General features: G+C 38.5%; 1 protein-coding gene across 1 annotated transcript; it reads right to left on the bottom strand.

Moving 5' to 3' along the window:
- Positions 1 to 11,225: 11,225 nt before the first annotated feature.
- Positions 11,226 to 17,477, bottom strand: LOC103931402 (ABC transporter B family member 1). Its single transcript, XM_009340877.3, has 10 exons — positions 16,791 to 17,477; positions 16,630 to 16,684; positions 16,353 to 16,528; positions 16,066 to 16,266; positions 15,684 to 15,943; positions 15,281 to 15,597; positions 14,925 to 15,148; positions 13,711 to 14,084; positions 12,877 to 13,591; positions 11,226 to 12,658 (listed from the first exon to the last, which is right to left on the bottom strand). Exons 1-10 carry the CDS (start codon positions 17,214 to 17,216, stop codon positions 11,369 to 11,371), a joined length of 4,038 nt encoding a protein of 1,345 aa, XP_009339152.2. The 5' UTR covers positions 17,217 to 17,477; the 3' UTR covers positions 11,226 to 11,368.
- Positions 17,478 to 18,002: the final 525 nt, after the last annotated feature.

Genomic DNA, 18,002 nt, shown 5'->3' with positions numbered 1-18,002 from the left:
TGAAACCAGTGACTAAGAGATCGGTAATTTGTGTTTGTGTAAGATTATGATTGGTAATATAACTATTAGCAACTATGGATATGTGTTGAAGTTTGCTAAGAAGTTATTGTTCTGATAATCCATCTATATTCCATTCATAGAGTTTATCAGTAGATACTGAGAATTGATTTTGGGTATTTCTTTCTTCAAATTGAAGATCTGGAGGTGTTGGTCTCGGATACCAGTTTTTTGTGAGAGTTGTAGGGTTGACAGGAATAGTGCGAATACGCTTAAGATCAAAAGTTGGTTGAAGATTATTATTTTGAAAAGCATGTTCAATCTTCTGAATGGAAGTATCAGTATCAGTTTCTTGTGAAAAATCTGAAGTACTAAAATTTTCTTCCTTTAGAGAAGTATCAAGATTTTTTAAAACATTAACAACTTTTTCTTTTTTGAGCTCATTGAGCATTTGATCAATTTTTTGCATAGTAGTCATTGTTTTCAAAGCAGTAGAACTTGAAGTAGTGTCAGTAAAATTCACTAATGGTTTTTCTTTTTGAAAAGATTTTGGTTGAGACAATTTGTCTATTTTGGTTTCAATTTTATCTAACTGTTTTCCAATAATATGAAGACTTTGGTTTGTAAAATTGTTCTGTTCAATGACAGATTTGAAACCTGCTTCCTCCTTTGGAATTTTAAAAGGAGTGGCTGAAATATAGGTATTGCCAATGGAAATCAAAATAGTTTCTTAGGAGGGATGACTGGAAGAAATCAAAGTTTTGTCTTCCTTAACCCAATTTTTTTTTGTAACAACTGTAAGTTTGTTTTTTGGCTCAAAATGTTTTTCAATAAAATCAAAGAAAGATATTTCAAATTGATATTGCTTTACAAAAGTCTTTCATTCACTGTAAATGGTTAGTTTTTCTTCATCAGAATACTTTTTTTTCTGAAAACATTTCTTTTGGGTATATTTTCAACAGATTCGATGTCGGCTTTGAGCTTCTTCCACCGATTTTTATATGATTTGTTTAAAACAAGTAATTGGTGATTCACCGATGTTGTTTCAAAATCAGAGGCTGTGGGTGAGGTTTGTTCTTCCTGATTCTGAGGTTGGTAAACAGGATGTGCTACTTTTGATGAGGTGTCTGCTGACTTTAGTTTAATATTAATCAAATCATTGATTAATTCTTGCTGGGCAATTGCAGAATTAGTTTCCTGTTCTTTTAACTTTTTATTTACTAAAGATTTTATTAAATCTTGATCTCGACCCAATCTATCGGCTGATGCGGGCAATTGCTGACTTTAGAAACAAATGATTTATGTGAATGCACAGATTCACAAGATCTTCTAGCTAATCTGTCAAAATTAATTTTTACTGTACCATCAAAATATTGTTCAACATTGTCAAGATTGACAAAGCTGTTTTGTATAGCTACTGGCTTACTTTCATTGATTAAACACCAATCTGAGGGTAAACTGATGTCCGACCACTTAATGGTTCTGGGAACTTTTATATTTGCACTTTCTTGGGCTGTTTGGATTAAAAGTGTATGGTCACGAGCGCTTTTGGTTAAAGCTTGAAAATTCATGTTTATGCCAGTGACTTTGTAATAAACTTTGTAAATAAGTGCCAAAGGCTGTGTTCCTTCAAGGACTTGATATCCTGAAGTTTTGATATTGAGCGTGAGTGCTTTCAGCATATGTGGATCTGAAAGACTTATGGTAAGATCTGCGAAACAATCAAAATGGATAGGTTCATTATAAAGACTGGATTCAATCATTCCAAGTATACTGTCACTGAAATCAGTGAATCTAGCATCTCGGAGACATAAAAGAATAGAGGTATTAAGACATTTTCTTGTTAATGGTTTAACAGCTATTTGGACTAGACCAATATGAATATAGTTACGACCATCTTTCCTATGAGATTTGATTTGTTCAGGAGAAAATAATTGACAAGTCTCATGTTCTTTACTAAGAGCATAAACCTTTTCAACTGTTTTAACATGATGTTCAGATTTAAAAGAGGTCAGAGACTATTTTTTCTGGTAAATATTTTTGCTTGAAACTTTTGGAATATTCCAATCACCAAAACCAATGATATCATCAGTTTGAAAATCAAATTTTTGTTCTTCATTTATGATATCTGGTATAGTTCCTAAGTTGGATCTGGAGCTAGTGCTGGCCATTGAATTAGATCTAAACAATCTACTCATGATAATCACAAATCAGTAATTCTATATGTAAAACTTAAATAATTCACCTTCCTCGTGTATTGTCTAAACCTTTTCCTCGCTCATGCGCTCCGCTCATGCCTTACCTCGGGCCTTACTGTTTAGACCACGCCTTACTGTTTGGTTGGGAGTTCAACAAATGAGGACTGACAAATAAGAAATTGCAGATACGATAAAAGAAATGTGAATACAAGAACATATACATACATATATATATATATATATAAAGAAAAGATCCACTCACAGATCATGTCGACAAGTTGAAGCCATTTGAACGAAGAAAGTTGGAATCACTGATAATAATCGCACCTAAACATAATATTAGGATGCTCCGGCAGTCAACTACGTTAAAACTTTAGAATTTCACTAAATAGATGTCAAAAACGGACTCGAGACATCGAAATTAGCTTAGAAGGGTTTCCGATAAAATTTTGAGAACATCAATGTAAAGAATATTCCAAGAATATTCTAAATTCTATTTCATACTGGGCCAAGCTGGAAATAATGGCCCAATTATTTGGGCGGGGTTTGAGCCTAGTTTGGGCTTAGGCATGGGTTGGGGCGGCCCATTGGGCTCCTGGGTTGTACCCGCTAGACCTAGGAGGAAGAACGCCAGATTTTGGCCAGGAAAATTCCCCGGCTCCTATTAGCTCGATTTCACAACCATTTTCAACACGAAATATATGGATTTGTAGCTCAGAAGAAAAGAAGGATTATATACCAAAATCATGTTGAACCGTGGTCGGGATTGGCCGGAAAAGGATTTGCAATTTCTCGAGTTCGTCGGAAATATTCTGGAAAGACTTCCCGATGTGGTTTCTGCGTTCAAAACACACCCAATCGCTTCAAAAACAACCTAATCATACTCTTAAACATGATCTACCAAGACCTTGAGGGTTTTTGAACTTACCTATACGGAAAATCTCGAAATTTCTTACCGGGAACATGGATGTCGCGATCCAGGTTTATGGTTGCAGTTCGAGGTCTGGGTATGCAGTTTCACAGTTAAGATATGAGGTGGGGTCTTGGGTTTGTGATGATAATCCTTGTCGTAGAAAATGATGGTGGTGGTCCGATGGGTTTCACGGAGAAAGGGAAAACGAAAAGGCTTGAGGGAAGAGAGGACTGAGAGAGAGAGAGAGAAAAGCTAAGGGATGAGAGACAAAGAATCATGGCAGTTGACGGTGGTCCAAATTAGTCCAGATGGTGGTGCTGGTCGTTCCAACGAGATGGGTGTAATATGGCCTCTGCGTTTGCAGAGAGATAAACATATAGAGATGAGAGAAAGAGAGAGTGAAAAGAGAGAGAGAGATGACCAATCAGAGATGGGCCAAAAATGTGGGAGACACGAAAATATCTCCTGTAATGTGAATTTACCAAAGCGCCTATCACGCTCCGTAGTTTGTAAAATCTTCGTCGTAACTCCAAATTCAATTTCGCTTACGCTTATACATTTGTACCATCGAGTACTTCAAAAATACAGTAAAATAATAACTTGTACGCGTTACGAAAAGATTGTCAACGAAAATCAACAATCTCGTCTCTACGGCATTTTTGTCAATTCATACTATTAAAATTAATAAAATTGTAAAATTAGGAACAGGATATCACAACAATTCAACCCCTTCCTACACATACACCAAGCACGTTCCACCCCATTCCTACACGCAACCACACTTCCAATCTATTCTCACACACCACCCGTATTCATATACACACCAAACACACTAACACCAACCACCACTAAAAGAAAAAAAACTCATTTACCATAGTCAATGCATGTGGCAGATTACAATTCACCACAGACATTATGCTCGTTAGTAATTTAAACGTGATAAAAGTCTCATTTTCTATCACGGGTTATGCCGATTGTCAAACGTAATATAACCATCGATTGTGCCCGTGACAGAATTGTGATGATAGATGAACCGATGTCTTGTAGTGCACACACACTAACACCAAACACACTCCCACCTCTTTCCTACACCCACCAAACACACTTACACCAACCACACTCCTATCAAACCACACTTCCACTAAACAAACTCCCACGAACCCATTCATTTTCTCTATATAAGAAGAACTTGGAACTTAAACCAACAAACACCATATTCTTCAAAATCATTCATCTTTCAACACACACTATCATTTTCAAAATCATTCAACTTTTATATAGTTTTATCTTAATATACTTTATTCTCTTAATGGGTTCAAGAAGACAAAGCTTGGCAACATATGCTACGTCTCTAACCGAACGCTGATAGGGATGAATAAATGATCAATGTTTTCGTTGTTCAAACCTGCTTAATGATGTGACATCTTGAAAACTTTGAATCCAGTCACTGAGGTTTGGTCCCTGATCATCTATTTAAGAACCGTCTCAGATAAGATCAGCATGAATACAAGACTATTTCTATATTAATTGTTCCTTTAGTGATACGAATTTTTTAAGGCGTTATCGGATGAGGCAAGAGCTTTTCTCTCCATCTTGGATGAAGTTGTCACACACGACAACTACTATGCAAGGAAGAAGATTTTATAAGCCGATTTGGTTTGTTACCAGAGCAGAACCTACCATCTGCATTCTGGATGTTGACCAATGAATGCTCAGTAGACATAAAGGATGAATATTGTCGACTAGCTCAATCCATAGAACTTGAGAACGTTAGGCGATTTTATGTGGCTATTCAATCCATGTATAGACGTATGAACCTTAAAAGGCCAAATTGTGAGGATCTTAAGAGGCTTCTACATACCGGTAACAAGCGAGACTTATTTGGCATGATGGGAAGTCTAGATTGTATACATTGGTATGGAAGAATTGTTATATCGTTTGGTTATACATTCTAGACTTCCATTCACAATGCATACAAATAAGACTTCCAATCATGTCATGGAAGCCTCAATTCTCATCCTTACGAACAAGCATATTTAGAACTTCACAAGTTGGCCTTTTTAGGTATACACGGTCGTATGTGACTTCAATAACTGCACAAAATCGTGTGACATTCTCAAGTGTTATGGATTGACCTAGTTGGCAATATTCGTCAGTTGCGTCTGTTAAGCATCCATTAAACAACATCCTTATTCCTTGTAAAGTAGTAGTCGTTAGCGACACCTTCATCCAAGATGGAGAGGAAAAGATCTCTCCTCATCCAATAACGCATCCTAAAATCAATAGCACTAAAGGAACAATTAATGTAGAAATAGTCTTGCGCGATGTCTTCATACCTATGTTCCTTATGATGGTTCATTAAATGTTATATGCTTAAATGATAAATCTAAGGAATATGTAATTAGGAAAATGTGATCTAAAGAAGTTAGATTCATGAGGCCATTCTCTTTCATACATATATCCTAAACATTCTGATCATAGGATTGCCAATTGGGCATTAACAATCCGAATAGATCAGTACATGCTATGTCTTCTCTCCCAGAAGAGTGGCTGGTCTCGAATCATTGGTGTAAATGACAACAAGACAAGTATATAAGTGCTCAATAGGGAGTGAGTTCACTGAATGCGATCAACAAAGAGCTTTCATACTCATGTCACATAAGAACTTATGTTTGGGATAATGCAAAGTAGTCATTTGACTTAAGGCATCATAGTGTCTTGTGGTTAGGTCCATATCTTTGACCGTGTCAAAGGCACTATATCAGAGAGTGTCCACAAAATAATTGAGGTTAAGCTACTTAAGCATGAAGGCATGTGAATGCTCAACAAGAGATCTCTAACCGTTGAACCACTGAGGGAGAATACTCTATAATATAATTAAGAATCTCTGGCTAGACTATGAATGAGATTTGGAAGTCGTTCCAAATTACATCAAGGTAATCATATAGACAAGAGGATCACATTGGATAGTAGACATGAATAAAATATCAAACCAAATAATTTGATCAAGAGTATTGAATTAGAGAAAGACCGTATTGCATTTGTCATCCTAAGCTGAATAGGTTCTCCAAACCTCTTGTGATTAGCTTGGGCAGCCATAACATACTGCTAGGTGTCACACTGCCACTCATGGTTTATGGAAGCTCTAAAGATGAATGATCACTAAAGGGAGAATTGAAAGTGAGTTTCAATTCATAATCATTTAGTAATAATTCTAATCGCCAACTACCTCAATAAAAGGAACCTAATGGATCGCACACTGTGTAATGTAATGACTACGAAGATGAGTAAAGACAACTAAAGTATTTTAATTGTATATGGCAAGGATTAATTAATATGTTAATTAATTGTACGAAAGGTTCGTATTGGGGTTTTACGTTTGTTTCGGGTTTTGGGGCCCAAAATGGTTTTGGTCCACAAGGCCCATTGATTTTAAGTTGTATGACAACTAAAAATAAATGGGAATTAACCCAAAATTAACCTCAAAACCCGCCTAGCTTAGAGGGGGTGTTGGTGGACTAATTATAAGTTTGCCACTCACTTGGATTACGGTATAAAGGCAACTTTATAGCCCTAACCACATTAGGGTTTTCCATGAGGAAGGATGAGAGATCATTTGATCTCTCTTTCTCTCTAGGATGTTGACCACATATGAGGGATTTAGCTAGCAATCTTCTTCCTCCTATGTCACTCATCTTCATCTGTAATCCTCCTTAGTGTCGGAAGTTAGAGGACTTTGGGGGCTTTGGAGAATCTTTTGAGCATTCAAATCCAAGAATCCAAGGAGGCAACAACATGAAGATGATGACCATGAAGTTCAACTCAAGGAGAGGAATGAAGGTCCTCTCATGAGTGACTGGCCTTTGCTTGTACAAAGAGGGACTTCAAAGGTATAAAGTTTCTCAACTCTCTTTGTGATTAGAGTTGAGTCTTGGTTCACCACCACTACTAGACTTTGAATTTCATGGTTTAAGTTTTGTTTTAAAGTGCATACAAGCATACTTCTGCCATTCAATTGTTATGCATGTATTATGTAGCTTAATGAACTTAGCTTATCAAATATTTTCCTTCATATGTTTGGTGTTAGTGTTTCTGGTGTGTATAGGAATAAGGTGAAGTGAAAGTGTGGTTGGTGGGTGTAGGAATGGATCGACTGTGCTAGGTGTGTGTAGGAAAAGGTTTACGTGTGGTTGGCGTGCATAAGTTGTATGATTTTTTCATTCTTTTTTTTCGAAATTTAAATATTTTTCGTTAAAATGTTGGTACAAATAAGTTGATTTGATTTAAACAAATGCTATTTTTAGAAAAGTCAATAGAAAACAAAATGAGGCTAAACCGTACTTAATAATTTTGTGGCCTAAATTTTAGGCCATACCGTTGGAGGCGAACAACTATTTTTGGCTTAAGGCTTAAAATTCTATGGTCTAAATTTTAGATCTTAGGCGACTGCCATTGAAAATGGTCTTTAGGGATTTTTGCTTCCGTTGAAGAACAGTCTCTAGCACAGTTTAAGCAAGAAAATGTTAAGAATAAAAAGTAATTAGTTTCTAATTAACATGTTGGCTGAGTGGCTTTAATCAATACAAATAGTTTTGTGAACCATTAGAGCTGTTGTGAGGTTGATACTGTCAGCTGCATATCCAGTTTATTTTATTTTATTTTATTTTTTTGTCCAGGAGATTCTTTCATACAATCCAGGAAACATCACTCCTTTCCTCCTAAACCACTCATTACTCATCGAGTGATGACTGCTTTAGAAAGATGGATATATATTCTATTGAAATATTCCACATCGATTGTATATCTGAGAAAAGAAGAATTTAAATATCCTAATCCAACTCTAACTAACACCGATGGCTTTTATGACAAAACCCCACACTTGACAGATTGTGCAGGCAGTAATTATCAAGTTGGACAATATCTGTGTTGTTGGAGATCTTTCTTTCATTTTCTCATCTTTGTCTTAATCTCCCATCAGATTTAACACTGAAGGCACCATTGGTGGGGTCATCGGTCCATTTCTCTGATAATTCTACATGGTATCAGAGCAAGGACGAACCCGTACTACCATGTGATGGGGCCCCACGTGTGGGGTGAATCCCCTTGGCTCTATGTGGTTATTATCGGTATGGATCTTTCACGTGTGATCCACTAATTGGGTCCCACGTGAGGGGATGTATTGAAATCAAGGTTATAAAAGACGCTAGGTGCTAGTCGAGCGGTAGACTAAGCGGATTTAATTAAATGTATTATATTTCGTGTAAATAAGTGTGTGTCTATACTTAAAATATATATAATTTTATCATAAACTACAAAATAAAATGACATATACATTATGACGTATTGGAACATAATGAAAAACATGAGGAACATGCATATAATATGTGTTCATTTAAGTATGCAACAAGTCTATTACAATTTATTGAAAAAAATAAAATGCAAAATGAAAGTTTACTATTTTGTCTAAGTGAGTTGCAACCGAGCCAGGTGCCTAGGTGGGTTTGGGCAGGCTAGGCAGGTGCCTAGGTGGTCTTCTCATCAGGTGTTGGTGCTCTTTCTTAATTTTCAAATACCTAGGCATTAATCGGGGCGGTGACTAACTGCCTAGAGCCTAGGATGGGCCTAGGCGATGCTAGGCAGGGATTTTTAGAACAGTGGTTGAAATATCCCACATTGACTGTATTTCTGAGAAAAGAAGAGTTTAAATATCCTAACCCCACTCCAACAAACACTGAGGCTTTTTGTGATAAAATTTCATACTTGATAGATTGTGCAAGTGATAATTACCAAATTGTGGATAATATCGGTGTTGTTGGCATATCCTGGCCCCCCCGGTGGCCAAGGCCAAGTCTCTCTCCCTTTTCCGACCAGCACCAACAGCAAATGATGACTCTTAAGTAAATTTTGTGGAAGTACCTGAGTGACTCTATCCCATACAAGAAGCATGGCCTCATTATTCTACTAGCCCTATAGTCAAAGCATACCCACTTTTTCTCCCTTTTGTGTTTGTCCTTTAATTCTGAACTTGTTTTGAGTTACTTTCTAATTGAGAGGAAACATTGCTGTATTCCAACCTGAGGAGGATAATCATTTATGCTTCTGGCATTCCTGTGTCTTCTATTTGTCTTTCACTTTTTCCATTTCTGTTTCAGACAAGGGATATGAAAAAGCAGTGTGTGCTGTTTCCACTATCCCAAAAGTGGAGGATATGAAAACAAAATTATTCATGGTAAATAAATAAAGCAAGGCAGGCTTAAGCATCTCTAACAATGCTAGCCAATATTTGGTTAAATTTGACTTCAAATTACTTTAGATGATGTAATATCTAAACATTCTTTTCTCCTTCGCACATCTCTCTTAATTTTTGTTGCCGATTTTCTTTAAATTTAGAAAACTTTAATGAAATGCTTCCGGTACTGTTCACTTTAACGACAAACCACATTTTTACATTAAAAATTCAATTATGGTACTATTCACTTTACCCTTTATTTTGTTCTTATTGTTAAAACTCGAAATTTTCGAGTGATTTTCATTAGTTTTTTTTAATTTATTACTTCAAAATCCAAAAAAAAAAAAAAAAAAAAAAAAAACAGACATGCAGAGGGACCAAATGAGTGCGCGAAAAACAATTTTCTACTTTAATAATGCTAGTTTAGTATTGCTCCCTAGTTTTGACGAACATTGAATATTTAAATGATTTCTTGAGATTGAATCATTCTCTCTTGACCAACTTAATTTGCTCATGCCTTGTTTAAGCCAAATATGACTTGAGGTGAAATGCCTTTATGAATCCTCTTGCTCTCAGGGATGATGGACTACCATGACGAAACCACCAGGTCCTTTTTAAATATAAAAAATTAAAAAAATGAAAGACCAAGGATTCGCAAGATGGGGCATTACGACATCACCCTAGTGGTATCACTACTTCGTTGTGCTTCTCTAGTAACCGCACATTATCCTCTTATTGCCTTTTTAAGATGGAATTTTTCTTTTCTTCTCAAAATTGTTTTTTCTCCTTTCGGTTTTTGGACACGTGGCACACAATTCCTTCAGAGAAAGACACCTTGGAGACGTCACAATGACATCTTGAACTAATAATACGATGCCACTTATTTTAAATATCTTAACTAATAATACGACGCCGTTTGTTTTAAATGTCTCAGATGGTAATCCATAATTTGTTTAGAACTCTTCAACCTTAACGTCATCGATTCACGTAGGTTATTGTTCCATCTATGGCCACTCATATCCCTATATATTTCCTTGAGACAAAGAGATTAGTTGGTGACCCACTCTCACACACATAGTACCTACACATCAAACACCAAAATCTCTCAGATTACCATGTCATTTTCTAATGCCATACATCCACCCTCTTTATCTCACAGGCTTTGTCCACTACCATCCACTAATTTGAAGTAATCATTCACTCCACCCTTTGGGTCTCTGTCCATTTTTTTCATCTTTTATTCAATCTCCCTCCCATTTCTCTGTCATTAAACTCATGCACATGGGCATCAAATAACTCAAATAATTTTGTCCCCCACAAGCTCCGTCACATACATATATATTTGCCCTATCGAGATCAGGACTGGACTGGATAGGACTATTTCATGTTGCCGTGGACGAATGAACCAAATCATGTTGAAAGTTTGGAGAGTGATGTGTAACTTATCAAAAGCCTAACATGTCTTTTATCCCAGTCGCAGGTCTACATCCGAGACCATTACACCCATTTGCCATGCGACCAGTGTTGGACAGTGATGGAATTCCAACACACTTTATCCAAGTCACACTCAAATTGCAGGAGTGCTCACCATTATTGTGAACTCCAATTGGATTCCAGGCACGATTCGTTTGACAATTAAAGCATGCACGCATGTAGGTTTGTACGTCAAGTTGTCACCATGTTTCAAAAAGTAGGCCTAGTGAGAATCTGCTACGTAACTGGTTGTATATCTCATTGTGTTTATCTAACTATTATCTTGTACGTGACCTTGACTCGAGAGAATATACAACTAGGGGATAGCTAAGAATCTCTTGCAGGGTTGGTTAATCATCTCGATTTCTCTCAAGGTAAGTATTCAACTATTATTTTCTTCAAAGATTCATAAGGGTAGAAGAACATATATGGTAAAAATAGGGGGAAGAAGAAAGTTAATACATATACTATACCAAAAACAGAAATACAAAAACAGAAACAAAATATCAGAAGGGGTATGCGGGGATATACTCCTCTTTACTGGTATATGACTTCACCCTACTTTCCTTCTCTTTCTTCCTCTTCTCGGGGTTTTACGGATGAACTTGAACCTGATGCAATTCCGATGGCTTGGGTGTGGGTGAATCTTTGTAGCTGTATCATGCGCGCGTAACACCCATCCGGGTAGTTTTTCAATAGATGGGAGTGGGATCCTTGCTCTGCCACCTTTCCATCATCAATCACAGCAATGACATGAGCATTTCTGATAGTCGATAGTCTATGTGCAACCACAATTGTGGTTTTTCCCGAGCAAGCACGCTCTAGTGCCTCTTGAATAGATCTCTCCGATTCAGCATCAAGTGCGCTTGTTGCCTCATCAAGAAGCATAACCTCTGCCTTCCTCAATAAAGCCCTAGCAATTGCAACTCTTTGTTTCTGTCCTCCAGATAACTGAACTCCCCGTTCCCCAACAAATGTTTTGTAACCCTCCGGCAATGCAGATATGAACTTGTGAGCGTTAGCCAGGTTTGCAGCTTCAATGATCTCAGCCTCAGTTGCTGACTCGTGTCCATAAGCAATATTTTCGTATATAGTTGTAGCAAAGAGGCATGGCTCCTGGGGAACCACGGCAATGTGCCTTCTTAGGGACTTCAGATTATATTTTCGAATATCCTTCCCATCAATCAGAACTCGTCCTGATGTTGGGTCGTAGAATCGCTGTATCAGTGCAATGACTGAGCTCTTACCGCATCCACTAGGACCAACAAGGGCAAGAGTCTTGCCTGCTCGGGCACGAAGGGAGAGGTCACGGAAAACAGGGACATCAGGGCGAGTAGGGTAAGTGAAGTCTACATGCTTCAATTCAATTTCTCCACGCAGACGATCAGTGACTACAGTAGCATCTGGATCATCAGGTTCAATTTCAGTTTTGCGGTCAAGGAGTTCAAACACTGATCGCATGGCTCGACCACCATTGATAAAGTCAGGTGCCAGGGTTAATGTTTCTGCTGCACCATTTGCAGACACCATGAGGACCACGAAAACTCGGATTGTCTTTGAGAAGTCGGAGATTCCATGCTTCACCAGCCAGGAAGCATACCAAAGACCTAGAGCATAGGAAGCATAAAGTGCAAACTGAGCTATCCCAAATCCACTTCCGGCAATCTGGCCCTTCCAAAAGCACCGGCGTAGTGGAATCTGGAGGTTTCTGGAGAAAAGACCAACAATTTTTCCCTCTGAATTGAATGCAGCAACAGTCCTTACATTGGCTATGGCCTCCCCAGCTAGTTGGGTGGCCTTGGCATGTGCTGCTTCAAGGTCTCCCGAGAAACCCGTCATGAACAATTTCTGTTACAAATTCAACAAAAGAACCAGTAAATTACATGACCGTGTCAATAGATAATCTATCAGGGAAAAGAGTAAAACATGCCTCAATTTTCACTAGAGTAGACTGTGTATGTGTTTCCCCCAATTAAATGTCTAGTCTGAATGTGGTGGCGAGATTCAATAAGTTTCCAATGATTTCTAACGCATGTGCGATGAACTATTAAGAAAAGAAAAAATACCTGCAAAACTGTGGCTGCAACAACAAAAGGAAAGACTGCTATGAGGACAAGGGTAAGGCGCCATTGCAAAACAAATCCTGCAGTGCAAGCAACAAGCATGAGTGCTGTGTTCTGTACAATCACAGAAATCCTGTCTCCTATGGCTGATCTGACATTGTTAGCATCAAGAGCCAGCCTTGCTGAAATCCTGGCACTCTCATTTTCCTCCTGATCAAACCACGCCATTTCATTTTTCAAAACTGCTGTCAGCATTTTTTCCCTCACTCGTTTTGTGAGGTTTTCTCCCACAATATCCCAAAAGAAATGTTGTAATGTGTTGAAGATAAGTGCAGCTGATGAAAGTCCAATTAACAAGTAACAGTACTTATTAATTTGTTTGATCATGTAGGCATGGTCCGGGTTGTAGTAAACACTGAGGACAGCACTTAGAACATATGAAAAGAAAGCACTTAGAGAACCACAAACAACAGATCCAACTGAACCAAATAAAGCGTAAACCCACTCAGGAGAGTTCATTTTAGCAAGGCGCCAGAAGGAACTAGCTTGCTCCTTGAACTGTAGTTTTTCGAGTCGGTAATTGGGATATGAGGCATCAAGGGAGAAACTAAAATCAGAAGTAGAAAAGTCCGATAGCCGGCGTGAGTATGGTGATCGACCATATGAGGAATTTCTGGCAATTATAGGTGAGCTTACAGAGTTTCTGGCACTAGAAGGCCTGCAAAATGAAGAACCGTGATAAGCATATCTATTTGTCAAACTTTAAACTATCCATTTACAAAAGAGATAATTAAATGTTCAAGAAACAATAAGGAATCGACAATGTGTGGATCCTACCTTGCGCTACTCTTTCTGGCATTGTTGAGAGCAGTTTCGTGTGCCATCTCTTGCATCCGGATGAGCTTGGCATAGACACCGTTTTCTCCTTTCGAGAAAAGTTCATCATGGGTTCCAATTTCAGAAACACTTCCTTGTTGGAGTACAGCTACAAGGTCAGCTTTGCGAATGGTTGATAGGCGATGGGCAATGACAAGAGTTGTCCTTCCAATCATAAACCGGTCAAGGGCTTCTTGCACCAGCTTTTCCGACTCAGAGTCCAATGCACTCGTTGCCTCGTCTAATAGCAGGATTGCTGGGTTTTTCAACATCGCCCTTGCTATGGCTATTCTCTGCTTCTGTCCTCCAGACAATTGTAGTCCTCTCTCCCCTACCTGCCATTTTCAACTTATCATTAATTTGCATATAATTTTACACCTACGTTCAGTTTTTCCATTTATTCGATCATTCTTATTTAATCCCAGACATAATGTATAAAAAGAAATGAAAATTTTCAGCAGGCTTTAGCCACTTGTTATGTTCAAATTATTATCTATTTAATCTTCAAAATCACAATCATTAGGCTCATTACATAACTTAGTTTCTTTACACCTTTTATAATCTTTAAATCACGGACAAATAAGTACCTTTTTTTTTTTTTTTTTTTCAGGACCGCATTCTAAACTACTCTAATTTATGGGGAGGGGGATTCAAACTTCATTTTTCTTCGTTTGTCTTGTATTTACTATATTTATTCAGTCAATGTTTCACCATGGATATGCCAATCCTTACTGATTCCTGCACATGTATTGTTGACTGCACCATGTTACTTTCTACAATATGCAGACATGACCAAACGCTTCCCCACATTGACTTTTATTTATTAAAAAAAATAAATAAATACATAAATAAAAAAAAACCTAAAGATAAAGTTGGGTCTTGTTTGTTGACCAAATAAACCAATGCATCTTTTAATAATATAGTAGAAGCAATCAAGTATATGCCATCAGATTTTGACCTGAATCTGGCTCCTTTCACTCCAAATCCAAACTTCAAATTTTAGATCAGTTTAGGCTCTCAAATTAAGAGATTTTAAGTGCTGCATGGGTGGACGTTCTAAACAATGCTAATTGTTTCGGGTATCGGACCAGTATCTCAGAGGGGGTTCAGATTCGCCCTTGAACCTTGCTAATTTGTGAAATGATAATTATATCTTACTCTCTTAATTAGCTAACCTGGGTATCAAAACCGTCAGGAAGTTTGATAATAAATGAATGGGCATTGGCAACTCTGGCGGCTTCTTCGATCTCAACCTGGTCGGCATCAGGCCGCCCCAAAAGTATGTTTTCTTTAATGGTGGTAGCAAACAGAGCTGGTTCTTGACTCACAAGCCCAATTTGCTGCCTCAGCCACTTTAGTTTCAACGTCTTTATGTCATGTCCATCTAGCAGCACTTGTCCTGTTTCATATAAAAATCGATTTGTAAACCAAAATACATGCCCACATTGAACTAGATGAACTCGGGAACAACATTAACTTGTATTTGGATTTGGAACAAAGACATTGGAAGTGAAATGACTGGATTATTTACCTGAGGAAGGATCATAAAACCTCTCAATGAGGGAGACCACAGTGCTCTTACCAGAGCCACTGCTACCAACCAAAGCAATGGTCTTTCCAGCCGGAACATTCAGCGAGAAATTGTTGAGGATTCGAACATCCTGCCTCGAAGGGTAGGAAAAATCTACATTTTTCAGCTCAACTAGTCCAGTAACAGACTCTAATTCCACTCCTGCTTCGCTATTGCGGTCCATGCTCGGTCTGTGATCAATAATTTTGAAAATCTTCGCAGCTGCAACTTTAGCCTTCACAAATGCGCCCATGCTTGGTACAGACTGTCCCAATCCTCTGTTGATCAAAGTGAATCATGAGCAAACAGTATCTTAACTAGTAAAAAAAATTTTACACTAATACGAACACAACACAGCACTTACATTCCACCTAGCATGACAGCAAACATGGTAGCGATGGCAAGACCACCGTTGGTGAAGTGGTGCCTAACAAGATAACCTCCATACCATAGAAGAAGTGCATAACAGCAGAAAACTACAAAGTAAGTCGCTCCGAGTCCCATTCCTTTAGCAAATCCACTTTTGTAACCAAGCTTCTGAGCCACCTTCAATGCCGAGGAGTATGCTTGCAGCGCTCTCGATTCCCCAACATACGACAAAACAACTCGAATTTGAGCTACAGTCTGCAATTTGGCTACAAATCAGCTAAACCCCATGTGCAAAAACTGCTCAAATTTTCCACAAATCCAGTAAAAATCGAAACTCGGAAATGGAGATGAGCTAATAGGAAGATACATTTTCTCACCTGTTCCACCGTGTGTCCTGCTTGTGAAAGAGCTTCTTGGCTCTTGCCTGAGATTTTGCCTAATGCGGTGGTATGAATGCCTCCGATCACCGCTATCAGCGGAACAACAGCAAGTGTGACAAGTGCTAATTGCCACACAGCAGTAAAACCCACCACGAATCCAGACACAAATGTTGCCATATAGTGAATGAAATTACCCAACTGCACAAAAAACCCAAACCCAAATGAGAACCAAATTTACCAACTTGAATTTTCAAGCAAAGTTTCGAGCATTCTGCTTGCTTCACCTTCTCACTAATGGCGTCCTGGACCATCACTGTATCGGTGTTGATTGCGAAAACGACGTCCGAAGTTCGAACCTCCGTGTCAAAGTACTGAATGTCCTGGCTCAGAGCAGCCTCAAGGTACTTGATCCTCATCTTGGTTGACTGCCGCTCTCCGGTCCACATCCAACAAGAAATCTCTGCAACCCAAATTTAGAAAAATGTCCTCAGTCCTCGCATTAGCAAAAAACCCCGAAACGAAAACCCAAACTTTTAAAAAGGCCAACGGTTAAAAGCTCACCGGCCCATGAACCCGCCCATACGGCAGCTCCAACCACCAGAAAGTACAATGCGTACTGCAAAAAATTCACAATCCCAAAAAGTTAGTAAAAAAATGGAGTTTTGATTCGATCACCACATTCTTAACAACATGCTAAGATTTCGTTTCGTTTCATACAGTACCTTCAAAACCTCGTGCATCATCTTATCCATGTCGTTTGCATTCGAGCCAAAAGAATTAACAAGATCGGCGAAGAACCGGAGAAAAATGGGGAGAGAGCAGCCATGCACGAGAGCTCCAACTGATCCAATTGCCATCAGAACGTAATCCAACCCATCAGCGAATCTGAAGAGTTCTTTGAACTGAACTGCGGGTAAAGACTCCGGCTTTTCGCCGCCGCCGGTGGAGTCCTTCCTGGGCTCGGAGCTCTCCATTCTCTCCGCCCTTTGGGGAGTTGATGTTGTTGCTGATGGGTTAGATGGGGTTGCTGGGTTTGCTGCTGGGTTGGTTTTAAAAGGATCGGCAGCATCCGGCAGCAGCTCAAGGCCTTGCATTTCGGACCATCTCCACTGCTCAATCGTCTTTATCCCCTCAGAATCTTGTGACATTTGCAAAAATTCCTAGCTTTATGAACAAGCCAAACTCTCTCTCCTCTCTCTTCTCTCTCTCTCTCTCTCTCTCTCTCTCTCTCTCTCCCCTCTGTTATCTCTCTCGTTATTATCTCAATCTACCTGGTGGTTTTTGGAGCTCGTTGTCTTTTGCTTCTTCTTGCTCTCCCTTGTCACTTTTTTTTATTCAGGATTTATTCTGTTTAACGCCAAACTTTTGGGTGGTATTTTCTTCCACTCCCTCTCATCATTTTGTTGTTTTATGTGTTTTTCGTGTTCCTGTTTCCATTGGTGCCAAAATATACCTCTCGTGCTTTGGTGCGTTTAACGGTTGGTGGGAGTGGGATTGCTTCGCTTTTGCTTCTTACTCTGTAATTATTATTAATAATATTATTTTATATATATATATATATATTGTGAAAAAAAATAAAACAAAAACCACACAACAAACAGTGACAGAGTGAGAACAGATGGGAATTTTCTTCCCGACAAACGACACTGTGTGAAAAAGATGGGTTTTTTTGACCGAATTTAACTTCGCTGCTCAAGAATTCAGAATCAGTTGCTGCTTCCAATTTCGACTGGACAAATGTTGGAGTTTTAATTGACACCTGTCCAGTTAGGATTGGAGGTAAGCAGCATTTGTTGTTAAATTTGCAGCAACCAAGTATAGTTCTTTTTTACCAAAACAAATTCAACCCACAACACCCAATATGTAAATTACAAAACCCCATGACTAGAAATTTTTTTGTCTATTTTAAATTATGATAACATAAGAGAGAAAAT

Source organism: the organism of the source record quoted next, unplaced genomic scaffold (genome assembly GCF_019419815.1).
Source record: "Pyrus x bretschneideri cultivar Hongxiangsu unplaced genomic scaffold, Pyrus_bretschneideri_v1 Contig68, whole genome shotgun sequence".
Lineage (NCBI taxonomy): Eukaryota > Viridiplantae > Streptophyta > Magnoliopsida > Rosales > Rosaceae > Pyrus > Pyrus x bretschneideri.
This window is presented reverse-complemented; position numbering and strand designations above follow the sequence as displayed.

Excerpts from the sequence above, each read along its gene's own strand:
- LOC103931402 (XM_009340877.3), bottom strand. The coding sequence starts at position 17,216 with ATGTCACAAGATTCTGAGGGGATAAAGACGATTGAGCAGTGGAGATGG. Across the intron at positions 16,529-16,629 it reads ATGGGCGGGTTCATGGGCCG|AGATTTCTTGTTGGATGTGG; the intron begins GTGAGCTTTTAA and ends TTTGGGTTGCAG. Across the intron at positions 13,592-13,710 it reads GCCAGAAAGAGTAGCGCAAG|GCCTTCTAGTGCCAGAAACT; the intron begins GTAGGATCCACA and ends TTCATTTTGCAG.